Here is a 27865-nt window from a genome sequence, read left to right as displayed (position 1 = left end):
CTTTAGTTATGCTAAACTGTTTCAGTGAACCAATTTTGTGAAGTGCCTTCTGTTTTAGCACTTTAAGTTTCTCACACTGACTTCTGACATTCCACTTTCCTAGATGATAGGAAAGGTCTGTTTGTAGTTTGTATTAAAGTGTGCCAATACTTGTATATTAACAAGATTTTTTTAATAAAATTGTACAAACAAAGCCATCAGTATTTGTGATCTTCATTTCTTGCAATCCCTCCATTGTCCATTATGTATTACAACTGAGACAACAGGTTTGTAGCAGCATCCACATTTGCTGGTTCCTCTTCCAGATTTGTAGAAGCCTGAAAAAAATGAATTTCAGTTTAAAGTAGAAAGCAATTTCTTTTTACTCTACTTGGCAGAAAAACACTAGTAAATATCCCTTGTCTAGAAGATTAATTTTTTCTCTATGTATTTAATTTAGGCTAATTTTACAGTCATAATTCAGTAATTTGGGGCATTACAGGATTCACTAAACTTGACAGATAAGCAGCTGACACTTTATGCTGCAGGAGAAAGACAAACTACCATGTTAGTAATGTAACATACACGGCCAAATAGAAATAGGCTCAGCTTTTAGTTCGGAAGTGCTCTCAACAGCGCTTTTGCAACTTTAAAGAAAATACAGTCCGAGTGATCAAATTCAACATTATATCACGTACAGCCCTACTAGCATGGGAGCAGTGGTGCAAGTCCGAGTTCCTGGCTGTGTGCAATAACAAACCAGCAGGACAGGGCTGCTGGCACCAACTGCCTTGAAACCCTTGCTCAGCCTCATCCTGTTCTGGCAGGACTGTCACCTATGTTTCATTTTTCCCTCAGCCTCTCCTTAAGTTATTTGATGCTGCTTTTGTTGCTTCCAGCCATACAGAAACTCGGTCACCCCAGGCACGGTAAATCATGCTCAACTCGTGTGCTTCTACCAACTCCCTCTACTTCCCCCAACAGCCAGTGTGGATTGATGTGTGCCTTAACCACAGCTTTTCTCTCTCCCCCAAACCATTCCTGGAGCATCAGAGTCAGCATTAAGAGTTTATATGGAAAAGCTTGTCAGCAATTAAATTCCATTAATTATTACTTGCGCAAGACTGCACGAAGCCCTTTTTCAAAGGCTAGACAAAGGAAGACAAGTGAAACACTGTCTTGAACCCTAAGTACTACAGGCAAGAGCTCCAGTACAGAAATTGCTGTTCAGGTGTTGGTATTTCTGATGAGAGAATATGAAGGCATAGGAATCAGGAACAGAAAGAGGCAGAGCTGTTTCTTTGGTTCAAAGCACTATCAGGTACTTTATGTAAGGAACAGCAAGGTTCATCCTTGCTTTCTGTGTCTATCACGTTGTGACATAAGTCTCAAATCAAGGGGCTGGAGCTGGAATTAACTTTTTAAAAAAAAATCAGTTAAAAACCAACTAGAACATAATTTAAAAATATGTTTTGGAAGCATGCTATGGCTTGGCTGCCCACCCTAGTCTCTCATTACTTTAGTAGTTAAAGTAGTTCTATTACTAGTTAAATAGCGCTTGAATATGCTAACCGGATTTCAACATTACCACAACTGAAATTAATAAAGCTGGGCTTAAAGCTTTAAACCAACTGCATGAATTGCCTGCAGTCTTAGAGCTAGAATATAATGCTTTGAACATGCACATTCCTTCTACTTCCCTCCTCAGATTTTCACAAAGGGAAATTACCTGATGACTCTTCTGAGGTTCTGCTGCAGTGCCTTTTGATATCTGCTGTACTTCTTTCTGAACTTCAGCAAATGCTTTATTTATTGTGCTAACTTTCTCAGCATTTCTAATGTTTATCTGGGAAGAAAAAACATACACACATTGGTATTTTTAGCAGAAATTCCACTGGCATGAGGAAGTGCACTATTTTTGTACAACTAGTTCTATATGCATTATCTTCCAAAATTCCTTTTTAGTAGGTTGATTCTGTACTTAATTATATCATCTAGTCATGTAATACTAATGTTCTAATAAAATTATGAAAGCAGTTAAAAGGAGGCCCATAGTGATCCAGAAACAGAACACAAAACAAAAGCCAGGCTGCAGACAGGCCGTGTGCACCACCCTCAGCTCCTCTTAGCTGGATTGGAGCTACAGGAAGGGTTCCTTCCCTGTGGTGGGTTGACCCTGGCCGGATGCCAGGTGCCCACCAAAGCTTCTCTATCACTCCACTCCTCAGCTGAACATGGGAGAGAAAACATAACGAAAGGCTCGTGAGTCAAGGTAAAGACAGGGAGATCACTCAGTAATTACCATCACAGGCAAAACTGAGTCAACTTGGGGAAAATTTAATACCAATCAAATCAGAGTAGGGTAATGAGAGATAAAACCAAATCTTAACAACACCTTTCCCACACCCCACCCTTCTTCCCAGGCTTAACTTTACTCCTGATTTTCTCTACCTCCTTCTCCCCAGCAGCATAGAGGGTTGGGGAATGGGGGTTGTGGTCAGTTCATCACACATCTCTGGTGTTCCTTCCTTCTCAGAGGGAGGGGACTCCTCACACCCTTCCCTTGCTCCAGCATGGGGTCCCTCCCACAGGACACAGTCCTCCACAAACTTCTCCAGTGTGAGTCCTTCCCATGGGCTGCAGCTCTCAATGAACTGCTCCAGTATGGGTTACTTCCATGGAGTGCAGTCCTTCAGAAATAGACTGCTCCAGTGCGGGTCCCCCACAGGATCACCAGTCCTGCCAGAAAACCTGCTCCAACGTGGGCTCCTCTCTCCATGGGGCCATGGGTCCTGCCAGGATCCTACTCCAGTGCAGGCTCTCCAATGGGACACAGCCTCCTTTAGGCACATCCACCTGCTCTGCTGTGGGGTCCTCCCCGGGGTGCAGGTGGAGGTCTGCTCCACCGTTCACCTCCCTGGGCTGCAGGGGCACAGCTGCCTCACCATGGCCTGCACCACGGGCTGCAGGGGAACCTCTGCTCCACGCCTGGAGCACCTCCTGCCCCTCCTTCTTCTCTGACCTTGGTCTCTGCAGAGCTGTTTCTCTCACATATTCTCACTCCTCTCTCTGTCTGCACTTGCACAGCAACATTTTCCTCTTCTTAAATACATTATCCCAGAAGCGCTACCACCATTGCTGATGGGCTCGGCCTTGGCCAGCGGTGGGTCCCTCTTGGAGCTGGCTGGCACTGGCTCTGTTGGACGCAGGGGAAGCTTCTGGCAGCTTCTCACAGAAGCCACCCCTGTAGCCCCTGCGAGCTACCAAAACCTTGCCATGCAAACCCAACACAGTTTGTAAAGGATCTTACCATTCTGAGTTCTTTCAGTAGTTTGCCTTTCAACATCACACCTTCCATTCCTATGTGTTAATATAGGTTTGGCCAAGAATGTCTACCAGATTTTGTTGTAGTATTTAAAGAAACTTCTATGACTGCACCAGACCAGGATGTGCATCTGATCCCTGGACACCTCAGCCTCACTAGCCCAAATCTGCCTTCATAAGTTATTTCAGCAAAGATGCTTCCTTTCAAAGGGGAGGAGCTAAGACATGGACATGTGCTGTGCTCTGGGGACAATAATCTGTGGTAGAGGAGCAGGGTGGATGCAAGGGGGCATAAACTCCTTCACTGCTGCAGCAAAGTAAGATTCAGCTGCTCTCAGCCCTAGCACCTGTTGCTTCTGAAGCACCAAGTCTGGAACAGGATTGTAGCCAGATAATGTCCTATTACATTGCACATGTTCATACACCTTCAGGGAACCCCAGATTTCAGGATGGCTACTGCTCTTCCAAAGGCTACCCCTGTAATTCACCTCTCGGCAATTTACACAGGCAGAAGCAAACTGTGAATGGTTACACATATTCATTTTGCTTTCAAAGCTTCCATAATTTCAGAGCATGTACACATTAACAGTAATTCCACTTACTCTGAGTGATCAAGAGAACTAGCAGTGGCAAGAGGCTGATATAACAAGTCTACTCAGATTATCACTTTAATCGATAACAAACTGGACAGTGACTTGAGAAATATAGACTCAGCTCCTAGCTCAAATCCAGAGTGGATGGGACTGTGGGCAACGCAATTTACAAAGATTTTCAGTTTCCCATCAGGGCTTGTTAGCATTTTCCAGCTTCACAGGATTGCTGAAAGGATCCAGTCACTTTTAATACCTGATATCCTCAGCTACTCTGGCAGGACTCCTCCATAGAAAGAGGTTCTGTAGCTAGCATGTGTATCTATATCAGAAGTTGTTTGAATAGGTTTTAATCTATTAAAGAATAAACCTATTTTAACAAATTTTCCTGAGCATCTTCCTATACTGCTATATAACTAAATCCCCAAAGGCTTAATGAATTAAAGAATACAGCTTCAAAGACACAGAATAAAATTTTACTCGTAATAAGCTACTCACTTTTCATGAATATGATTTTTAAACTTGTTTCTCTCTTTATTATACAGAACCCTCTAGACTAAGTGGAGGTGTGACGCCAGCCACATGAAATTGTTTATTTCCAAAGTTTGTTACATTCCTGTCTGTCTACCAGATTAACTTGTCAAGTGGCTTTAGTCTGTAGGGGAAATTTGAAAGGACTTTTTTTTAGAGTGGCTGTTTGACTCTTTTTGCCCAGCAGACTGCAACTAAATCTAATGGGAACAATAAGCCACTAACTTTCTGCTTTTATTATCAGATGCCCTTCTAGAGGGCCCAGCTGAACTCAGCAGATCGCACAGCTCAGGCTGGAGGCAGGGTTTGAGAATAAGATGACTTGCTGCTACCAAGAGAAAAACCCTTGCTTAGATCACGCCCATCCCTCTTTCCTTGCATCACTGCCAGCCACGACTCACTCGCTCCCTCCCCTGGGCAGTGGTGCTCTCCAGACATGAAAATGGTAGAATACTGGTTTTGCTTGTTTACTTTTCGATTCCTTCAGTATGTTAAATCAGCTCACAGAAGGGTCTGCAGAGCATCACAGTCCATCTAAAGTGCAAGAAGAGGGAAAAGAGGGATTAAAGAGTAAAACGTGGCAGTGTGTGCTCTCAGATCTGTTCACTGCACCTCACTGACATGGTTTTACTTGACAGCTAAGACAACTAACAGCTACTGGATCAGAAAAGGTTCCATCCTTTCTGGTTCTTCCCCCCTAAAACGTTTTCCTTTGTACTCATTCATAATCAAGTTTGTTCAACCTGCCAACCCAGCACAGAAAAAAACAAAATGCATTTTTAATTGCTTTTGCTGCTGATTTTAGCACGTTGAATCACCTGAGTTCCTGAGCCAGCATCAAGCAGAGCTGTGGGAACAGAGCCCCGGCCTGGAAAAGGGGCCTGGGGTTGGGAACCTGGTGGAAAACAGCAGGACTTCCCCTCGCAGTATCTGTGCCTGGTGGTTTCGATCAAGCCATTTTGTTAAACCGTGCCCCGAATTACACCATCAGTGACGCTGCAAGCGTGGTCTAGGAAAGGTAAACTTGCTGAACTACGGCTGTTGTCTGTAGCATCGGGTTCCCTAGGCCATAGTGAAATGCCATCAGATACTTTCTAAATGACCCCCCTCAAAAAGAACAGCTAGAAGTCTTCTGTGGTGGACGCTTGCAGAGATCAGTCAAATAACATTTTTTGTGTTTCCCTTTTTGAAGATGATGACATCCATGCATAAACCTAATTTTCAGGTGGGAACTATGTACTTTGCAATGTTGTTCCCAGGAGAAAACGGCCCATAAAGCAGCTCTACCGTGTCCGTCACAAGCGCTCCGTTCGCCGCGCAGAAGAGGCCTCAGAGGAGGAAAGGCCGCACCGCCCCGGCCCGGAGGGATCCCCGCGGAAGCGGCCGGACCCGCCCGGCCGAAGCCTCGCGCGGGGCCGCCGGGCGACCCGGCAGGCCGGAGGCTCTCCGGCGGGAAGCTGCCGCGCCGCCCCACCGGCCCCCCTATCCCCCCGCCGCCGCTCCGCCGGCAAACCCACCGGCCCCCGGCCCCCGCTCACCTGCTTCAGCCCGGAGGTGACGGGCCGCGCCTTGCCTTTGGCCTTGGCCTTGATGGCGCCGCTGCGGGCGATGCGGAACACGCTCGCCGCCTTCGCCGCCCGCGACCGACTCTTGCCCATGGCGGCGGCTCCGCGCGGGCGGGCGGCTGTGACGTCACGCCCCGCGCGCCGGGGAAGCCGCCAATCCCCGCCAGCGCTGCCGGCAGGGGGCGCTGCGCCCCCCGCCACCGCGCGCCTCTGCCCCGGGCCGGCCGGCGGGCGCGGCGGGGTCCCGGCGGGTGCTCCCGCTCCCCCGGCAGCCTCTAGCACGGGCGGGCGGAGTTTTCCGCCCGTGTGGTTGTGCCGAAGTGCCCGAGTTGGCCACGGTGCCAAGGCACGTGCCTGACAGTCCCAGAAACACGGGGGTTTTAAGAAAGAGTAAATTTCGGGTGGGTTGTGGGAAACCCTTCTGTCCACGGGCCGCGCCTGTAAAGCGTGAATCTGTCTAGGGCCAGTTCCGAAGGGAATCAGCTTCCCTCCCCTCGGAGTAAGGGGAGGGGGGGGGGCACAGGGGCCCGCCGCGAGGCGCAGCGGGGCCGGGCAGCGATGGTCGTTTTGCTTGACCTTCGGGGGGCGGGGGGGTCACCCCAGCATCAGACCCTTACCTCCCCGGTTTCCCTTGGCGCCCGACTCGTGCCACTCGCGGGCAGGCGGCTGGCAGAGGGTAACACTCTCCTGGAGCGGTCCCGTGAGAGCCGGCACCGCAGCTGCCAGCCGGCCGCGGCCCCCGGGCCGCCCCGACGGCACGGCGGGGATGCTGAGCGGCGGGCAGGGGGCGAGAACCGGCACGGATGGGCCGGGGCCGGGCTGCGCGGGCGCGGAGCGCTGCAGGCTCCTTATCGGCGCCCGAGCATCGGGGCGTCGCCGCCCGTCGCCTTCAAAGCGGGCGGCGGTGACGGCGCGGCCGCCTCTCCCGTCCCAGCCCAGCCCAGCCCGTCCGATCCCGTCCCGTCCCGGCAGGAGACCAGAGCCATGCTGCACTGGGGATACGACGAGCACAACGGTAGGGCGGCGGACGGGGGGCTGGGGGCGGCCGCGGTTCTTCCTGCGGGGCCGTCGGGGCGGCCGCTGCCGCCGCGGCCAGCGGGGCCCCGCCGAGGGCAGCTCGCTTCGGCTGCTCCCGAGCCCGTCAGGAAGCTGAATGAGCTGAAATGCTGTCGAGGCTTTGCGAGGTTGAGACCGAGCAGATTTTTGTCTCTGAATGATGCCACGCTGCCTGCTGAGAGGGGTGTTTCGTGCGTGCAGCATCGCCTGCCAGAGGCGGGTCGGGGTATGGCGCGGAGCTGGCTCTGCCTCACTCACTCTAGGGATTCCGTTTGCTCATCTAGTCGATCGGTTGCGTGTGCGTATCGGTATTTATTCGTTAGCCAGTCACACCGATCGGAGCTGCTCTATCGGCAGTGCTTTTCTGATTCCGGCTGTGTCCTGCTCCTGTTCAGTGGTGGGAAATACTAGGTCCTAGGATCGGTCATTTGAATGTATATGCACCTAAGAGGAGTTGCTTTTGGATTTTGGTTGTTTCATGGTTTCCTTAATCTTGTTGATCTTTGAAGTCCCAAGATGTGCTGCTCATCAACAGGCTTAAAGACTTTCCTCTGTTTTGCATTGTAAGTCATGCAAACGCTGCTCCTGTGTGCAGACCGGCTCACGAGTCATGCCAAGTGGAAATGAAAGTGCTTTTCTAAATTGGGGACTCGGCTCTGGTAAAATAAATGGAATAACTTACGTTGTGTGTTATAATACACAGAGAAATAAACACCATGATAGTAAAAGGAGAAAGCTATATATTTGAATATGCTAATGCATACAGGGGTATACTTCGTGTATATTATTACTGGGAGTTTGGAATTCTGTTTACTTAACTGCTACCTCTCCTTCCTGGTCCTTTTGTTCCATCTTTTCTGGATGGATATACTTTTCCTGAAAAACTGGGTGGTGGTGGATCGCAGCGATGTTGCAACGATTAGGCGTGTTATCTGCTGTTGTGCAGTCTACTCTACCCCTCCCCTGAAGACGTAAATGGGTCTTGTTTTTCAAATTTGTTTCTCCATATGTTTTCCAAGAGTGCTGTGGACTTCACCTGCACTGTCCAGATAAGAAACCCACTTTCCCTCCCTTATCCTATCCCTCCTCCTTTGCTATTCTTAACTTCTAGGAAGGGAAGGGCACCAGAAATTCTATCGGGGTGGCCCTGGACCTTGCTTGAGGCCCCATTTCTCCTATAAACTCTGTTTACTGACTGATAACATATTTGGGGTGACGTTTGGTTTTCTCTCCTTTCTTGGACCCCACAGCAGCTGCAGGGTGGGTAGTTCCTTATCAGGCCATCCCCTTCCCCCACCTCTCATAGGAGACTAAAGGAGAGAGTCGTGGATATCTAACACTTCACTGCTGTTCTCTAGCATCAGTTTTATTTCTCAGCGTTTTCTCTTCTTATGCATTTATTTTATTGTTTTTTCTTGTTTCTTGTTTGGCTGAATACCACATGAAGGAGATTGCTTTCGTTCTTGAAAAATTTTGTTGCCCTGCATGGCCCTGCAAGTAGTTTCCCTGAAACTAAGATTAACTTTTGCAACTAATGAGGCAGAAACAAAGTGAAATTAATTAAATGTGGTGTCATGTGTTAAAGCTGACTTCCTGAAGAGTTGGAAAGCCATCTACATTCACTTTTGAGTTTTCTGCATTTGCTACTTGCAGTGATAAAAGCGCAGGGTTATTGTTAAACCAGGGGAAAAGTCATTTGCCCCTTAGCAATAATAATCACAACAGAAATCATTATGTACATAAATATTACACAGACGTGTCTGCATTATGTGGTATATCTATGTATAAGGACATGGGTTGACTGTTATACACAGAATGAAATGTTCTCCCCTGCTGTGATGCACGTATTTCTGAAATGCAAAGAGGTATTATTTTATTCCTGTGCAAAACTTGGCCTGTGCTTTCTTGCCACTGTTCTTAACTTACAGTTTAGTTGGTGCTTATGTGTGGAGACACAATACTGAGATCTTGAAAATGGGCGTCAGTGTGGCATCATGCATGTGTTTCTTTGCTGGCTCAAAGTTCCTGTGAAGAGGGAAATGTTCTCAGCCCTTCAAAGAAACAATCCTTTTAGTTAACTAGGCAATTGTCTTAGTTAAAGTGCAAATCAAGAATCAATTGCCTTCAGTTTACTATTTGTTTAATAAAATATATGGAAAGTACTTACGTGTATTGTGTTTTGCTGCAAAAACATCTCTCGATCTAGTTACTACAATAACACGGAGACGTTTCCTAAGTAAGAAGGGATATGAATTCATGGAAGCATTTAGGTTGGAAGAGACTTTTAAGATCTTCGAGTCCAACAGTAATTCCTTATACTATTTTTTCCTCCCTGAGAATAATTACATAATTTTGATGTCTGCTTTAAAAAACAGCACTTAATTTTACCCATTATGAATTTCCAATTGTTTTTATTTGAGCTAGTCGTATTGTAATCTAATACACACATAACCTACTACTTATAAACCTAACTCTATAAATTTAAGCATTTTCTGTATGATAAACTGGGCAATGAATTCTCTTTATGAGTATATGAGAATGTGGTCCTGCAAAGGTCAGACCGTACCAAGCTAATGAACTTTCTGCATATAATGGCAAACTATCCAAAAAAGGAATCCACTTTTCACCTGCACATGCTCTGTTTATGCAAGTATAGAGACTCATTGCAATTGAAATGTATCCTGCAATGTCTCCACCAGTCTTATTTCAAGTTAGTCTATCCTTTTGATGAAACTCATAATCTTTTAACTCCAGCTGCAAAAAAGCACCACTGTTAGGTGCTATAGCGAGTTCTAGTTCCTGACAAATTCGTAACTGCCTTCATGATGAGATCTGTTTCATGAGCTGCATGTGTACAATGCTGGTGGGTTCCATAAGTAGTGATAATTTGATCTAAAGGTGGCAGAGGTGTGAATTGCATTTGGTAATTCTGTGTCCAAAATAAAGGCATGCTATTTTTGGAGCTAATGGTTCAGTGTTTCATCCTGAATCTTGGTCACAATGGCTCTGATTGTTAAAAGCTCGTAGATAATCTCCTCTAGCAACAGAACAGATTTTCCCATCAACAGGAGAGGATTTAATAAATTCAAAAATTGGTATATTTAATCATGTTCCTTCAGTTAGTTAAAAAATGAAGGGAGGTGAATCGGAGAGTTACAATTTCCTGGGTATGTCCTAAAGTACATATCTCAAAAATTAAAGTGTACATTATGTTGAGGTGAAGCATATAATTCAGGTCCAAATAAAGAAGAAATTTTCACCCTGGAGACCCCATTGGCTTAAATCTGACTGAAATGCATGTATGACATGCATTTGAGCATCTCTTCCAACTGTAACGACTTATTTTCCAACACTCACATACAAAGTTTGCTTTGGGGTGAGGTCCATAGTAATGAATAGAGTCACAGTTTTCCTACGGTGGCAAGAGTATTGTAACTGTATTAGATTGCTGCTAGATAAGCTAGTAAGGAATACCACCTGATATAACCTAGCGGTACAAAATGAGCTGAAGTTTCTTAATATTTTCCTGTATACTTTTGAAAGATCAGATTTCTGGCAGTTTTATGTTACCGATAGATGTTTAGTCACTACAGCAAAACATGAGTTTGGTCATCTGAGCTAAGGACAAGTATAAAAGCAGGCACAATGTCTTTTTGGAACTGAAGCTAATGACAGGATCGCAGCCTTAGGTCCTCTTTTTTGCACATTCATGTTGTTTCTGAATGCAAATAATTCATATTATTTAATGTACAATAACTATAGTTATTTCTGAGACGGAACAATAGGACCAAGTAGTTAAACACATAAATATATTTTGCCTTTTCTCAGCTAAGGAATATCTAAAACATTAAAATTAAGTAGCAATCATCTTTTTGTAAGCATCCTAAATCACAGTAGCTGGGTATAAATGATGGAGTGGTGCTTATGAATAAAATTGTGCCTTGCATCTCTAACTACAGGGTGCTAGGATCTAAACACAAAATTATATCATATGCTAAAATTTAATTGAAATAGTGAATAGATTTGATGGCCATTTGTGAAGTGAGAAGAATTAAGCTTTATATTTCAAATCAGTAGGATTTTTATCTTCTACATTAAAAGCAGTTTCCTTAATGAGTTTAGTTAATGAAGTCATTAACAAAAGGACTTTTTAACAAACTCAAGATTGAAGGCCCTTGCCTTTGTTCTATCTGAGGTTTAAGTGTTAGGCTGGTCTTTACAAGGTACTTCTTCCTTCTTCTATTTTTTGGTGCTGCTCAAAGGAGAGTCAGTCTCTGCGCAGGTGGCTGTGCAAGCTGCTTCCCCACAGCGCCTTGGGACGCTTCCCTCCCTGATTTATTCTTGGGGCAATTGGGTTATTTTAGCACCTGTGAGTTTCTGAGCTATGTTCACTTCTATCAAAGTCGAGGAGAGAAAAGTATCTGACAACTTTTGATGTTAGGCTATTAATCACAGTGTAATAAATTTTAATCCTTTGTTGTCATAATGTTTATTTAAGTGCTAAGCCATCCAGAAAGACCCAAACTAACAGGCTGATTTTTAGACTAATATCAGTTACTTTCAGTATAGGGAGTTATGAGGATTTTCAGCGATGCAGATTTTACAAGATCAGTTCCTGAAGCTCATATTTAAGTTTTGCTTATATCCATTCTTTCTGAGTTGATTTATTATGCTTCTCACCCCTGATAAGCCTGGAGGAAAAACAAGTGCTATGCTCTTTATAATACTGAAAGATCTTTAGCCCTGCAGACTTTTCCCTTTTCCCTTACCTTACCCTCTTTCCCATACTAAACCTTGTTTGCTATCTTTACCTTATAGAGCATATTCCCCAAGCAACCTATTGTTTCTATTTTTCTTCTATGGCCTCTTTCCACAATTGTTTATTATTCACATATGGTTCAACCATGGCACATATATTCTTACTGAGGACTCTGATGTTTAACCACGGACACCTCACACATCTCATCTGTGAAGCTTGTCTTACTATTTTAGTATGACATTTGCCATTTTTCTCATATCCATATTAATTGATTTAGAGAGACAGTGCTTTTCAGCTGACTTTAGGCTTAGCTTGTATGCAGAGAGGAAGGTTGATATCACTAGTATTGGTTAACAGCTTCTTTAGTGTTTTACTTTCTAGCTAACTCTTGTGAGTGGTGTTGCAAGTCTGTGTCTGGGAGATACACTCATCTATCAGCAGGAGGTGGTAGAAATCCAAACCTTGCACAGGCACCACTGTCTTGAGCGTTTCTGTTTGCTGATTTTGTCAGCACTGTACTAGTGTTGGTGTATATGTATGTGTGTGTGTGCATGTGTGTAGACTTTATGTTTAGAGAGTGACTCTCTTGTGTTGTGACAGTTGGTTTTCAGTGATGATGGGTTGTGCAGTGATGCAGCGCTGCCATCAGGCCCCAGGAGAGTTCATGCACCATGCAGCATTTTTGTCTTTTTTGACTTCTCCCCATCTCATTCAGCATAGTCAGTAGAAGATGTGTTCTCAGGCCTTTGACTAAGGTATAAAAAACCCCCTTAATTCAGGGAATTTGGATAGATAAGAGGTAATCCTTAAAAAGACATAATGAAACATGATATTAGGTAAAAATGGCATGTCAAAAATTTATGGGGGCAGAGTGCCTATTGGATACAGGATGCTTGATTTGAATGAGCATTTGTTGGATATGTCTTGTGCATAGTTGAGTCTTAACTGTGAATAATTAAATATCTGTCTAATGCATGTGGCCTTGTTCAAAGGTCAAATACAGTTAGCTACACCATGCAAGGTAGATAAAGGGTCCTTAGGGCTGCTGTTGCAATGTGGTGCAGCAAAATTAGCTGAATATTTTGATCTGTGTTTTCCTGATGTGCTCTTTTTGAATTTAAAAGATGCAGACAAGAACAATCGAAGCAGTCTTCTTTCATACGAAGCAGGGTACTACCATCAATTTAAATTTTTTCTCTAATGCATTGCAGGGCCTGCTCACTGGAAGGAGGTTTTTCCTGTTGCTAATGGAGACCGTCAGTCACCCATTGACATCAAAACTGAGGAAACCAAGTATGATCCCTCTCTCCGTCCTCTAAATCCCAATTATGATCCAGCTTCTGCTAAAATCATCCTTAACAATGGACACTCCACCAGTGTTGAGTTTGATGACACCGTCAACAAATCAGGTTTGTTCCTTTCCTGTTGCACTGTGTCTTCTTCCACCATTTCCTGAATAGAGTACGTACAGCCTGGGTATGTCTCACTGCCGCATATCAACAGTAAAGCTTTGCTTCTTCGGATGAGAGATTCCTTTTTTTCCCTGTCTTTCAGCATGATACAATGTGGGAACATATTTGGACACAAGTTTGAAGTTGTGTTTCTCAGAAAGCTCTAGGATTCCCTTTTCACAAGGATGCTTTGATCCACCCCCAAACAGCTAGATAGTGCCAGCTTCCCTGTTTGAACAGTGTTGTGTACAATTTTCAAATGCTGCTCTCTCTCACTGCAGATGAATCCTTTGTGTCTCATTACAGGTTCATTCCAACCGAATCGCTCAAGTCTCTTATCTGACTTTAGCTGCAGGTTTGGTTATATATTTTTCCCCTTTTTGCAGTCCATACCTGGGCTTTTTGTGTCAGGAAGGAATCAATACAGAACAAATGAAATATATCCCAAGTGATTCATTGTCTTCTCTGAAAAGTGTTATTTTTCTAGTCTTTTCTGAGAGTATGTAGTTTCCCTTTTTGCAAGCAGTAATTCTGATTTAGAAGTTCTCTGGTTTTGCATAGCCTTTGTAATGTTAGTGCCTTCATCTTTAAAACCTTCTCTTGGATGCTAGGCAAGCTAGCACACCTTGCCTTGAAACTGGAGGAGTGCAGTTTCTACAAGCAATGAAATCCTGTTGTGCTTGCGTGAGGCTTAGTTGAGGATCCAAGCCCATGTTGTGCATTCACAAGGGTCAAAGCCAGAGGGGAACTGGTTTGCGATCACCCTATCCATTAGTCCTGAGGAACTATTGACTTACAGTGGCGTCAGGGAGAGACCTAGATGGAGACAACATCATACTTTGCTTTCCCAAACAGTCTTAGTTTAATTCTTATATTTCCTGTTAATACAAGCAACATTGGATGTTGCCTGAAAGCCATCGGCTGACCGTCAGTGATCTGATCTGACCTCGTGTGTGTCAGATGCCATCTCTGCTTCAAGCCTAGTAGGCGTGGCTGAACTAAAGCACATCTCTTAGAAAACCATACAATCTTGATTTCAAAATTTCCAGCGATGATGAACCTACCACAGCCTTTGGTAAGTTGTTCTAATTGTTAATTACCCTCACAATTTAAAAAATTCAAAATTATACTTTATTTCTGGTGTGAGTTAGATCAACTCAGCCTTTAAACTTCTTTTCTTTTTTTTTCTAAAAAAAACCCCCTTAAGGATATGAATATGAGTACACCAAGAACCTCTTCTGCTTTCTAACTCCATCCATGAAGTGACAGGGCCTGAATAGAGTATCTCTGCAAGCTTACAATGGTACCAAAGCAGTGACACTGTGATCCTCTTCTTATCACATTCCTCAGGCCATATCTCCAAGGATATAGTTCATGTCATAGCAGAGCACTGCCAGATGTTGATCATATAGTTAACAAATGTAATCTCCAGTCTCCTTCAGGAGACTCCATATCTTTGTATGGACTAGATTCTTCACTCCACATACATAGCTTTACATTTTGGCCATTATCATGCCGTACTTATCAAAGAATTCAAATCCTTCTGTATCCATAAACTGAATTATTCACGATTTTCCCTAATACTTGTCACTGACAAACTTTATCAGTAATGTTTTTGTTTTCTTTCAGGTCATTGATCAAAAAATACTGAATTTTCTAGGGCCAAAATTTGGCCTCTGGGGCACCCCTGTGAAGTAAGCACTCCTGTCATATGGTGGTTTTATGAAAAAAAAAATTAATTGGTACTAAATACATTAGCATCTTTTAATACATTAACTGACTTCTATATGAATTTTTTTTTTCACTTTGGCCAGCATTGAAACTGGTCTGTCAAGTCTGTAACTATTTTTGTAATTCTGTTTATCCTCTTGGATACCACATTAGCTCCATTCTCTGAAACTGACCTATTGATGTTTCAGAGACCTCTTCTTCCAGATCTTTTCAGGCTCTGAGATGCTGATATTTGCCTTAAATAACTTCTGACTGACCTCTTCCTTAATTACTGTTGGAATGGAAGGGTTTTGCCATCACTGTTTGATGTGGCACAAATACATCATCAGGCTATTTTCTATGTTTTTCAGCAGTAGTTCATTGAATGCTGATGCATTTCTATGTAATTGTTTTCCTTCAGCCAGTTAGAACACCAGTCTTTACACATTTCTAGGATTATTTACCTCCAAGTTTTCATTCCTTGAAAGAAGGAATTTGTTTTAGGAGTGCCACTTTCCCATACCCTTTGGTCACTATGTTATAGGCTCTGCAAAAGCATGGTTTAGAGTTAAAGTTTTAAGGTTGTGAAATATTTCTCCCAACAGATAAACAGTTCCACTTTCTTTTCATTAGCCAGGATACTTAGCAGACAGACAACTTAAGAAATTCATCTTTTATCTTTATTTGGTGGTATTTTGTTCCTAACAAAGTTTAAGTTTTGGACTAAATCTAGAAGAGAGAAAAAATTACTGTCCTCTCCAGCGCTTTTAGTTTAAAAAACATCTGGTTAAAGCTCCCATTCTTTCCCCTTAAAATCTCTGTAATGAGCCAGTAAACCAACTCAGACTAATTCCCAAACCCTCGGAGGAGATATGGAGCCAGGAGAGTGGGGTGATTTGTTTTGCGGTGAATAAGGAGTCTTTCTGAATGTGACTGACGTTCAAGTCTCTATGCAGAGATGGCTTGATTCCAACTCTGATTAGCAAAAACGAGCACTTGCGAAAGCAAAACAATGAAAAGCCCACCCATATGCCTATTAAGTTGAAATAAATGGCTCATTAAGTGTCAGTAATATTGCAGTTGTACAATGCATATATAGTTGGCTTCATTTTATTTATGTTAATATATGCTCCTTTTTCTCAGACTTCAATCTGATGTAACTGGATCTAGTTGCAGCTGATGGAAAGAGCCTTGAAAATTATTTTAAGCTCCACCTACTTTCCCCCAAATTTCGAAGAGAATAAATTCTGTTCACATTATATTTTTCTGATCCTCCTCTTTATTCATAAAACCTGTATTTTAAGCTTAATTTCTCAGTGATTCTTTAAAATACATTCAAGAGAGGAAACCACTTGCAAAACAGAAATATTTTCCCATCTTCTGAGAAATATCCAACCCTTAGCAAGACAAACCTGTGATAACAATATACATACCCTTTAGTGGGCCATAACCCACTAATCTACACATAAATGCAATTTTGAAAGTCATATTCTGGACAAGTTAGGGTTTCTGTATACTTCAAAGAAATAGGAAGCCATCTGAGACAGCTTTTAAGAAGAAGTAGGGGACTGTCCGAAAACTGAAGTCTGGTCAGAGGATGTGGGTAGTGGCTCCTGTTCCTGCAGTGAAACCTTTTCCTCTGCTTGGGTTTCCAGTGCTGACCGGGGGGCCACTCAGTGGGACCTACAGGCTGCGCCAGATTCACTTCCATTGGGGGTCCAACGACGAAGCCGGCTCTGAGCACGCGGTCGATGGGATGAAGTACGCAGCAGAGGTAAGGCTTTACACGGAGTCTTCTGTACCTCTAAGCCTGTGACTAGTTTTCCACTGTAAGAATAATGTTACCCCTCCTTTTCCTGCTTTTTATTCTCCCCCCCCCCCATTTTACTAAAAGACAAGCGGTCTTCTTGAAGTGTTGTGTTTTGGTCCTTTCTCAAAAAAGAATGTATTTGAAAGCTTTGGAGAGGAATAAAAAAGGAGTACAGAAGACAAGAGCTTGATATGAGCAAGATTTAATGTCAAGAGTTATTTTAAAATTTTGTCTTTCACTGTCTCTTCCTTGGAGAATATTTTCAAAGTCAGCTTCAGTTACAGACCACAGAATTATTTGATTTGGGGCCTGTGCCATGTAAAATTTATGCAAGACTTAGGAGTGTTGCATTTTGTGGTGCATTTAGCAATATGGTAGTTACGACTTTCTTTGAGAACCAGACCTTAATATCTGTGGGGTGCCAGCTGTCTGTGGAGGTAGCATGCCACAGGGAGAAGTGTACCGTCTGCTCTGGCACAGAGAATTCACTCCCACTCTGTCTCCTTGATGCATTTGAGTAGTCTGCAGTAAAAAGTATTCAGTACCTGAATTCTCTTTGCAAACGGAAGTAACGTGGAGTATTTGATGATACTGAGATCTTTAACAACAAATAGTGCAGACAGTGAAGAGTTTTCTGGGGTTAAAAAGAAGTAAAAAGTATAAAAATAAATGTTAATGGACAAATAAAAGACAATACTAAAGAAGAAAAAAATTAAATGTATGAACAGTGATATGGTCAGATTTTACTGGAAATGCTATAAGAGATAGTGGTCAGAAAAAAAATCAGTTTTCTAACACTAATGGGGAAAAGTGACATTTGCAGTGTTTAAAGGCTTATGTTTTCCACAGGAACCAGGTGAGATGGAATATAAAGAATTAATAGAGGTGCTTTAAAACCATTAAGTACCAAAACCAAATTTCTAGCTGAGAAAATATATATATGTTTCCCATCTAAGAAACCAAATGGAAGGAGAAAATATCTCTGAATTTCTAGCCAGTCTAAAAACCTTTCCGTTACCTGTTGGTTGGGTAACCCTCCACAAGAAGCTCTCTAGATGACACTTTGGCTTTGGGATAAGAAACCCAGAATTAAGATCAAGGCTTCTGAGCACTGGTCATACAAAAGAAAATACCTCAGAAGGAAACACGAAGATGGTTTCAGTGCTCACCTTCGTAAGGAAGATGTGTAAGATTGCAAAAAAAAAGCATCAACCAAGTTGAAGAAAGAATTAGTGTACAGGTAAAGAAGACTGCAAGGTTCAGACCCTAATCCCACCAGGAAGCAGAAGGGATCCATGGCTCCATTCTTTGTGACAACGTATGGTCTGATCAAGGTCTCTTCACAAGCTGCAGTGACAGAGCGGTGGTAAGACGGGATATATTCCTTAAAGAGAAGTCACAAGCCATTGAGAATGGGGCTGTACCCAAAAGTGTTGCACAGCTCTGTTTGTTTGGGGTTTTGTTTTTTAGGGGAGGTTGGTTTGGGGTTTTTTTGGCAAAGCTATGAGGGAGCGGGAGTGGGCTTTATTTAGCTGTGGGAATTTTGCTTTTTGTTCTTTGTTGTTTTTTTCTTTTTTTTTAAATCCACAATAAAAGTCAATTCTGACTGAGAGTATCTGTTTCATTTTTGTGTATGTAAAAATGTAATTGTTTCAAAGTTGTTCAGTGTAGCTTTTGTGAACTTAGTGAGTGGTACAGGTGCTATGAGCTTCAGGATACTAAAGCATCTGAGAATGGTTTAGTGGACTGTGTTCTCCTCCCAGTTTAATTTAAAATGTTTTCAGCAACTTTCCTTCAAGGATCTCTGAAGCTGTGAGCCAGCATGTGTTTCATTGTGAGCATACCTTGTATTATCACTGATTTCAGTGGGATTCTTACTTGCTGGAATAATGTTTCAGCACTTGAGAGTCCAAGTGCTTAATAAACATTAATTATACCCTGTGACACCAAGTAATGGCTCTGTTTTACAGATATGGAAAATTAAAATTCTTAGAGGTTAGGCAAGGATTGAGATTCAGAGTCAGAATCTTCACACTCCTAGATTCCTGTTTCAATCACACAGCTATGTTGCTTCCCATAAAAAGACTTTAAAGCAAATACCAGCTTTCTTATATTCCTCTTACTATGGAGGTCTTGAAGTGCTGTATTCCAAGGGCAAGGCTTTTTTTTTTTTTTTTTCAGGGTTTCATCCCAGTTTAAGTCATTCAAGAGTAAAGTTCAAAGTCTGAAAAGATGATCACCAATTTTAGAAAAGCCAAGCCTATGCCTTGTTTCTGACCCTCTCTTTCCTTATCTAAAAGCTATGGGTCGTAAGAGTTACTAGTCCACTGAGGACTTCTGAGAGTAATTAATGCTTGTGAAGTACTTAGTCTTAAGCGCTGTGTGAGTGTTTGTGCTCTCTCCAGTTTGGCAGACGGACCATTGCTCAAGGCTGGGATGACCTGGTGCTTCCCGGGAACCAGAAGCTCCTGCTGTAGAGTGTGGCCAGGATTTAGGAAACCTGGCTTAGCAGGAGGGACTGAGGTGGTATGAGGGTAGACATCACTGGCTTTTCCTCTCCCCACCTGTCTAAGTGGTGTCTTTGAGCTTAAGCAACTACCACAGGACAGTTCCAGAATAATGCATGTTGGAAATGCAGATGCTCAAACCTGAGATAATCAAGCTGCTTGTAAGTGCCTAACTACTGGTAATCATAGAAAATGGCATTTGGAAAGTATCAAAAACTGAATTTTGATGTTCAGTTAAAACTAAACAGGGGAAGGGGTCAGTACAAGTTTAATGTGTGTTCCTCTGCCTGTTTTCTAGCTACTTATGTGGCTGATTAATGTTACTGAAAGCTTGAATAAGGAAAAAAGAGCAACTAGTAACATTCTCATGATTGTCAGTCACTTTTAAAACCAGCTGTACTGAAAAATGGATTTAAAAGCTTTAGTTTTATAACCATGGGATATCCTGTCTTAGCTTCTCTGTTCAAAATCTGGGGACCCAACAGCAAGTTTGCCAGACACTGTAATGTGTTGATTGCTTCTAAATTTTGAATAATCTCAGCCACTGGAAATGCTTTTTGCCATTTGTGTGAACTATGTATTTAACAATTTCAAAAAATAATTGCATTTAGAAAACTGAATGGCTCTGAATACAAAGAGTGAAGTACAAAGAGAAAATCAGTAAAGTTGTAGTATTCATTTGTGACTATTTGAGTTCAGCGAGAGTTGATGCTGTCTGTGTCTCTTGCTTTTCAGCTTCATGTGGTCCACTGGAACGCAGAAAAGTATTCCAGTTTTGTTGAGGCAGCTCGTCAGTCAGATGGATTAGCAGTCATGGCTGTATTTCTGAAGGTAAGAAAAATTTGCCTCAGCCCTCCTAATAAATCTGCATTATAAGCCCAAAGGCATAATGGTGATGGTTGGTATAATTATTGCTAAAGAGCTACTTGTTTAATATGGGCATTAAATTACTCCATTTCTTTCATACTGTTGCCTTTCCCTTGAAGATAAAAATATCAAATTAATAGATTTTCAAGACAGTGAAGCTCTTCAGTTTGCCCAGTCTGCACTCCTGTACAACATAGGATGTGGAACTTAATTCAGCTGCCCCTATATGGATGCCCCACCCCTATAAGGATCCTCATCAAGGCCAGGTTGAGCAACCTGGTCTAGTGGAAGGTGTCCCTGCCCATGGCAGGGGCGTTGGAACTAGGTGATCTATAAGATCCCTTCCAACCTAAACCATTCTATGACTTTATGATTCTATGTGGATCCCAATAATTTGTGCTTGACTAATAGGTTTCTTTAGGAGGGTGATCTTATTTGTTTCAAATGCTTCTTTAACAGTTTGTTTTTGCAGTGGTAGTTTCTTCTGAAAAATAAATAAAATAAACCCAGACTGAGAAACTGGAGAATTTCCTTTTAATTGTTATATACATCTTTGCCTTTTGTACCTGTTCTAAGATGAAATTAAGCTCTTGCAACAGCTTCATTGACATCTGTATGAAGAAGTAGATGGAAAATTCACACAGTCCATGACAAAGGATAGGCCTTTGGTCAAAACTGGGGTTTCTGCCTGGCTGCCACAGCTTACTGAGCACAGTTAGTGCTGATGCTGGTGCTGGCATAGTCGGGGAGTCATGACATACAGCGGTTGCAAAGACCTGTTTCAGTAATTCTGTCTTTCTGGTTTACATTATAATGATTCAAAGAAAGTTTCACTGGATTTCTTCGCACACAAATTGTGCTTGAGATAGATAAGAATGATGTTTTCACTGTTTTAAGCAATTTAAATTTCAGATGTAAGTCTGCAACTTTTAATATCCTGCATATAAAACATGAAAAATAAATTGCTTTTATTCCCCTGCAGTGTAAAGTTTGTGGGTCTTTTGTAGCTGAAATAATTACTATGAATAGCCAGCATAAATAATGGCAGCAAGGGAGTGGATCTTCTTAACAGCTAGTACTATTTCTAAGGACCAGCTAGTCACAGGTTCATACTCACAAAATGCATCAGATCTCACAGTCACTTAAGTAAAGTTATATATAAACAGTTTCATTATGCATTTGCTTTTTGATTATTTATTTTTGCTGTTTTTCTCTGGAGTTAAACTATTTCTTTTTTCTTTGGTGTTAATAGATTGGTGAATGCAACCCTCAGCTGAAGAAGATTACTGACCGCTTGGACACCATCAGAATCAAGGTGAACAAATGCTTCTAAAAGAATACTAATATTGGTGGTTGCTTTTGTTGTTTTGGTTTTTTTTTGTAATCTGGCTGCTCCTCCTGTCACCTCCATGTTCCCTAGTACCTAATTTCTTAGCTATCCATATCCAACTCTGATTTGGGACTGCTTAGGAACATTCTTGTTAGGTACAGTTGAGAACTAAGCACTCAAACAATAATTTTTATACAATAAGAGATCGGAGGAAAAAAAAAATTCCTCACAGAACCTAGTCTGGAACAAATCTGTTGCTATGAGAATAGTAGCGGGAGAACATATTATATGGGAAGTTGTGAAAAAGATGATGGAAAGGATTCTCCTCTGTTTTGCTGAGGTAGGGTGAGAACTAAGCTATTTGTGTGAGAGAAATCAGCCAGACTCACAACATCATGTTTTGTCCAGGCGTCTCTGCCCTGGCAGTCAGGACAGGGAGAAGTAGTAACCTGTGGGCCTGGGAGGAGTGCCCTGAGGAGGGAGGCAGGTGGCAGTAACCTGTGGGGTTACTCTGCCAGCCCCATAGAGACCACACTGAAAGTCCAACATCTTCTCACCTCTCCTTCCAACTTCCATCTCCTGGTCATTTGTAACTATAGGGAGCCTCTGCTAACAGGGCACTTTGATGGTGTCCTGCCGGCATCAAGGACAGCAGCAGCAAAGCTGGCGCCAAGGTAGGGCCCCATCAGAAGGGCACTGGCTCGTCTGCTGTGATCGTCCAGGATGCTGGCAGCCCACCCTACAGTGGAACAAGCTCTGCTGCCTTTGGCATGATTTACCTTGGCCTCTTGCTTTTAAATTAATATTGCCCTGATTTTTCTTTTCTTGTTTTTTTGTTTTTTTTTTTTTAACTTTGTGTAAGAATTAAATTTATAAATATATTTCATCTAGAACCACTTTGGGCTTTTTTTTTTCCTTTCCAGGGTAAAAGAGCTCTATTCACAAACTTCGATCCTAGCTGTCTGCTTCCCAAGTCCCTGGACTACTGGACTTACTTTGGCTCTCTCACTGTTCCACCTCTTCTTGAGAGTGTCATCTGGATTGTTCTGAGAGAGCCCATAAGTGTTTGTTCTGAACAGGTATTTTTTTTTAAATTTTTCACTGCTGTAGAATTGTTGCTTTTCTAGGACTTGAAATTGTAAATGCCACACAGAAATACATTTTTTTTGCAGACTTGGACATTGCATACCTCATCAAATTTTTCAAAGACAAAATATGTCTGTAAATTTATCCTGACTTGTTGCCTTTCTTTGTATAACAGCTATTTATTATCCACTTTTTTAAAAAACATCTGCATACTCTAAAAATTAACAGTCAGAAATAACTCACAGGGAATTTATGGGAAAAAAAAGGTTCTGGTGACACTTGGAAGTCCTGGAGTTCTACCCGATTTGATTATTTTCATCTCCTGCTCAGACCTCTTCTCTGGCATTTTTATTTGGCAGATCAGTAGTGAATTTCTTATTGGATTCCAGACGTATAAAACTTGGTGAATTTAATAGACTAATAAAAAGCAAATTCAATTGGAATAAGTTGGCGGTTATGTTAGGCTAGCTGAGGAATCTACTATCTACTTACATTTCTTGTTAAATTAAGCTTCATGCTATATATATTAATGTTGCAACAGTGACACCCAGTGGGCTGGTCATTTTAGGTATGGAGTTCCCACTGGAGACACTGAAATATATCAGATTATAGATTCTAATATTGGATGTTGGTAAGTATGTTACAATAAAATAAGATGTTACAATATTCTTGGCGCAATGTAAATCTTAACATTTTTGTACCACCACGATTGTCTCATTCATGGTCAATATTACAAATACTTCAGAGAATTCAGTACCCTAGGCCACATTCTCAGCAGAAATGGTAACTTCAGTCTTTGTGCAAAATAGTAAGTTCACTGGATGGGATGCTTGTTAGTCAAGAGACCTCAAATTCTGTTTGTAACTGATTTTGAAATCATGAACTTGCTCAGCGTGTGCAGTTTTCTCATACGTATCTCTTCCCCAATCCCCTCAAACTGACTTTGTAAGACTTCCTGCAATGCATATGGATCTAGGATTTAAAATTTGTGTTAAGATACCAATTTCCAAAAGACAAGCCATTGTTCAGGTTAAAAGGTTCTTATTTGGGCTAATATATAATTAATCCATTCTAAAATGTGAAATACTGTATGAAAACACCCACATGTAAAAGGTTCAGAGGACGTGGTGTCAGAAACAATGTCAAATACAGTGATTCTTTACTAGTCATTTTTCACAGACTGTAGCTATATCTTATGTATTAAAGTATAAATGTACTATATTCTTATAAACATGCATGTAGCTAAAAATGTTTGTTTCCAGTAATGCCCACCATTGTGATTGATCAGTCATCACCATGACTGATACTGTTTTGTCATTTAATCTTATTTCTCAAGTTTATATTTCTTGAGGGCTTTACAAATTATTACCTACTTTTTGGTGCACTTTTCAGGTTGAAATAAACTAAAAATAAATTTTAAGATTTTAGAAACTCACAGGGAGCCTGAATTAGAAATGTTAGGATTAGAATGGGGTGAAGTAAGATTGTATTGACTTTGTTTGCTCTTAATGCAACTAAGATGTAATGTGCTGAACAACTAAATGCTCTGTTATAATGGAATGATTTTAGTGCTGTCCTACCTTTGGTAACCTAGAAGGAAGTAAGGTGGTATGTAGGAATAGTAAATATCGAAAATATTAGAAAATGGACAAAATACTAAACTACTAATCCAAGTCAGAAATCAGACTCAGATTTCCTGAGGTTTAGACATGGAGCTCTACTCTCTGTTTCTGCTGAGATCAGCTTAGGCAGAGAATCTTATGAGGAGGTATGAATAACTGCTTGTTCTGTGTCTTCACAAGGGAAGAATATGGAGTCTCTCCTGGTCTGAGTACATGTTTAATATATGAAAATCTTTAATTACAGAAGCTTTGTATAGCACCACACCTACTATTCCAGGTTAATTGTGAATGTACTCTTTGAACATGAAGATGGACACAGGTGCACATGAGAAATCTAATTTTTGGCATTAAACATTCCAGAATCTCCAAACTCTAAAATCATATTAAAAAATATAAAAATCCCTGGCTTAGATCATCTTATGGAAGATAAATTGTGAATACAGGAAACAAATAATCTTTCTGCAGTTTCAATCTGACAAGTATTTGGGAGATTTTCTCAGTAGTCGGTGTTTTTCATTTGCAAGGACAGAAATGGTGAAATTTCCACTCCCCACATGCCATAGAAAAATACAGTTCCATTCTTCCTGGCAGAAAAAAAAGGTGACAAGTATCTTTAATATTCACTATATGCTTTTTCATTAATATGAGTGTGAGGGATTTCTGCTGAACCTTATGTCTCTTTTGATTGCAGCTAGCCAAATTTCGTAGCCTCCTGAGCACTGCTGAAGATGAGGTCGCCTGCTGCTTGCTGAGAAACTACCGGCCTCCCCAGCCTTTAAAGGGACGAGAAGTCAGAAGGAATTAAAGCAGTAAAGCCTGAGTAGTCTCCCTCTGAAACCAAAGGCTGAATTAATTTTAATAGTTAATATACTTTGTGATTTTTTAGGTTGGGTTTTTGTTTTTTTGGTGAGTTGTTTTAACAAATATGTGTTGTTTGATTACTGGTTACAATGCAGTCATTTCTCAAACACAAGTATGTCCTGAGTTGTTGCAGGTTCATCAATATTAACAGGTCTGACTGTGTTTAGGTGCGTTGGTTTGGGAGCATTGAAGCATTAGCATTGCATGCAGAGGGCAATGCTAATCCTAAGGGAGAGATGTAGTGAAGGAGTTGTCCAGAATTTGCCACCAAATTACTGAACAGGATCCCTGATATTAATAGCAGTAAAAAATGTTCTGGGATTATTCTTCGGGTCTCTAACATAACATTTAGCTTCTGTATATGACTTCACACTGTAATTCTCAAAAAAAAATATTTCAAGGCTGATAAAATTCATTGCTGACTTCTGCAATACCGTGTTTACCTTCCTACAAAAAGCAATAATGACTAACAGCATTTAAGCAAAACATATTTATGTGATTCTGTTATTCTGACTGCTGCATAACAGTAACGATGTACTGATTGATATTTTTTTAAAAAAGCAAATAGTAAGGATTTTGTGTATTGCAGGATCACATCAGGTGGATTAGGTATTCCTGAATTCCACCACGTATAGTGATGAAATTGTCCTGAAACCTGAAAATTGCAAGGTGGAAGGTCACAGAGGGAGCTGTTCATTCCTAAATCCAGTCTGTTGCATTTGGTGAACAATAAGGGACTGTAACACTATATCCATGTAGCATCAGACTCCTACCACTTAAAATCAGGGGGCAGGGGTAGCTGTTGCTCCAGTCCATCTCATACTAGACATGTTGCATGCTGCAGTGTGAAACACATGCTGCATACCTCACATCTTGCAGTGGAGCAGAGCACTACTCAGGTATGTAATGTCTCCTACGTACTGGCTGATGTTCTGCTGTCATAGCTGAACTTGGGTGGTTGCACTTTTATTTCAAGACCAAAGATAGCAGTTAGAGCAAGCCAAAGAAATCAGAATCAAGTCAATGTCTAATAAAAGATCAACCCTCAACAGCGACATGTTGAAATGTCTGTCTTTATGAATTGACTTGAGCCTGTGTTTCTCTCAGGAGCTTTTGTTATCTGAATATAATTGCTTTACAACAAATTTATTATTTTTAATGAACTTGCCATAGGATGTAGCTTAGTATAGGATTAGATTTACCCTCAGACTGTGAGAACTACATAGCAAAAACCAGTGATACCTGAAAGAGGCAGCTAGAATTTCATGTGTAGTAACTACCACCAAACTCTGTAGTACTTCTAACATGACTTCTATGACTGCTTTCCATGAATTTGATTTTTTTATAGGTTATATAGGCTGTGCCTTTTACCTCAACAGGTCTTTCGATCTTAGACGGACAAACATGAGGGAAATCACAATCAGGATTGACTTTATATGCCTTCTTATAACTGAATAAATTAGACATAGAGCCATAGATATTTTAGCTGAGTTTAAGATAGGTGGATTTTTTTTGTTTTCTCCTCCCCAGAATATAGCTACAATTGCTGCAAGGCCTCTTGATGCCTTCTGAATGTTTTCTGAAGGAAAGAACACAAATAGACCATGGGAGAAATAAAAGGCATTTGTCAGTGGCAGCAGGTACAAGTATTAACCACAGGGGAAAGACCTGCAGGCACTTTTTGTTTTCTGGCATAGTGAGAGGAATGCGGCTGAAAAGACATCAGATTGGTTCTTTCTGAATGAGGACATCTGGAAAGTGTGTGTGGAGAGAGCGGGAATGTGTTGCGTGTTTTCACACCCTTTTTTAGACTTAGTGTTGGTTCTGATATGTTTCCCTGTCACATGAGTAGCTGCAGAACATGAACAAAATGTTTACAAATTGCATGAGGGTTATAAAGTTTGTTTGCCTCAGAAGAGAAAGTAATAAGGCTACTGCTTCATATCAGAAACAAAAGTTTTACATGTTTTTTACATATTGAAAACAGTGGAGTTGATCCAGTGCTTTGGTATTTATAAGGATTTTATCAAAATAAAAAATCGATTTTATGAATGTGTCTTGTATTTTCTATTGAAAAGATGGAAGTTTTACAGAGAAGGCTGCAGTTTTATAACTAGTGCCTGCAGCTCTAGTTTTGGAAAAAAATGTTACCTCTCATTAGCTATCTTTTTTATGTTCCATGTAAAATGCCTTTGGCAGTGGTAGGATGTGCAATCAGTTGTCCATAAAGTTTCTGACAGTGCTTTTCTGAACTATTGACTATTTTTATAGTGTTATGCAAATAAGTTTTAGAAGAAGACATCATTCACAGAAGTCTTCTAATGTGGAGATGCTATGTTCTGATTAGATTGACCTAGCATGGTACTGCATCTGGGCTGAATGGGAGACATCTGAAAAAGAGTATAAATATTCAGTTGCCTGAAATCCTTTGGGAACAGCTTCCTGCTGCAACTGTAAGGTGAGAGCATGGACCCAGTCTTGTCACTAAGCATTTAGTTGCATCCTCAGACACTAGCTTACTCTATGCCCAAGCTGCACTGAGTCTTAACCAGAATACATGACATGCTCCCAGAGAATTAAATCTCAGGTATGGGCTCCATGCTGTACTAAGATGACTAGAGCAAACCAAGGCTAAAATATGTCATTACCCCCTCAGCTGCAGGTCTCTTTGATCAATTGTTTACCCTCTGACACACTTGGAGCCTTTATACTAAGAAGACTGAAATGCTTAGTGACCAAAATCATATAGGGTATTTTCTGAAAATAGTAGCTGTCAAGAATTGTATATGGCTGCATGGTTGGTCACCAATAAACTTA

At 41.5% G+C, this 27865-nt stretch overlaps 2 protein-coding genes across 2 annotated transcripts; one reads left to right on the top strand and one right to left on the bottom strand.

Annotated features, from left to right (window-relative positions):
* Positions 1 to 180: 180 nt before the first annotated feature.
* On the bottom strand, positions 181 to 6104 carry RBIS (ribosomal biogenesis factor). The gene is made up of 3 exons (XM_074898773.1): positions 5963 to 6104; positions 1709 to 1825; positions 181 to 317 (listed from the first exon to the last, which is right to left on the bottom strand). The coding sequence occupies exons 1-3, from the start codon at positions 6080 to 6082 to the stop codon at positions 249 to 251; spliced, it is 306 nt and encodes a 101-aa protein (XP_074754874.1). The 5' UTR covers positions 6083 to 6104; the 3' UTR covers positions 181 to 248.
* An 822-nt stretch (positions 6105 to 6926) lies between these two features.
* LOC141957379 (carbonic anhydrase 13-like) lies at positions 6927 to 27096 on the top strand. Its single transcript, XM_074898769.1, has 7 exons — positions 6927 to 7004; positions 13016 to 13213; positions 16621 to 16739; positions 20018 to 20113; positions 21402 to 21464; positions 22403 to 22558; positions 24879 to 27096. The coding sequence occupies exons 1-7, from the start codon at positions 6974 to 6976 to the stop codon at positions 24990 to 24992; spliced, it is 777 nt and encodes a 258-aa protein (XP_074754870.1). The 5' UTR covers positions 6927 to 6973; the 3' UTR covers positions 24993 to 27096.
* The last annotated feature ends 769 nt before the right edge of the window (positions 27097 to 27865 follow it).

This window comes from Athene noctua, chromosome 2 (genome assembly GCF_965140245.1).
Source record: "Athene noctua chromosome 2, bAthNoc1.hap1.1, whole genome shotgun sequence".
NCBI classification, from domain to species: domain Eukaryota; kingdom Metazoa; phylum Chordata; class Aves; order Strigiformes; family Strigidae; genus Athene; species Athene noctua.
This window is presented reverse-complemented; position numbering and strand designations above follow the sequence as displayed.

Bases quoted from the DNA above. Each gene is read 5' to 3' on its own strand.
- RBIS (XM_074898773.1), bottom strand. From the start codon at position 6,082: ATGGGCAAGAGTCGGTCGCGGGCGGCGAAGGCGGCGAGCGTGTTCCGC. The intron at 1,826-5,962 runs GTGAGCGGGGGC...TTTTCTTCCCAG, and splicing joins TCACCTCCGGGCTGAAGCAG to ATAAACATTAGAAATGCTGA. The intron at 318-1,708 runs GTAATTTCCCTT...CATTTTTTTCAG, and splicing joins AACCTCAGAAGAGTCATCAG to GCTTCTACAAATCTGGAAGA.
- LOC141957379 (XM_074898769.1), top strand. From the start codon at position 6,974: ATGCTGCACTGGGGATACGACGAGCACAACG. The intron at 7,005-13,015 runs GTAGGGCGGCGG...AATGCATTGCAG, and splicing joins GGGATACGACGAGCACAACG to GGCCTGCTCACTGGAAGGAG. The intron at 22,559-24,878 runs GTATTTTTTTTT...TTTTGATTGCAG, and splicing joins TAAGTGTTTGTTCTGAACAG to CTAGCCAAATTTCGTAGCCT.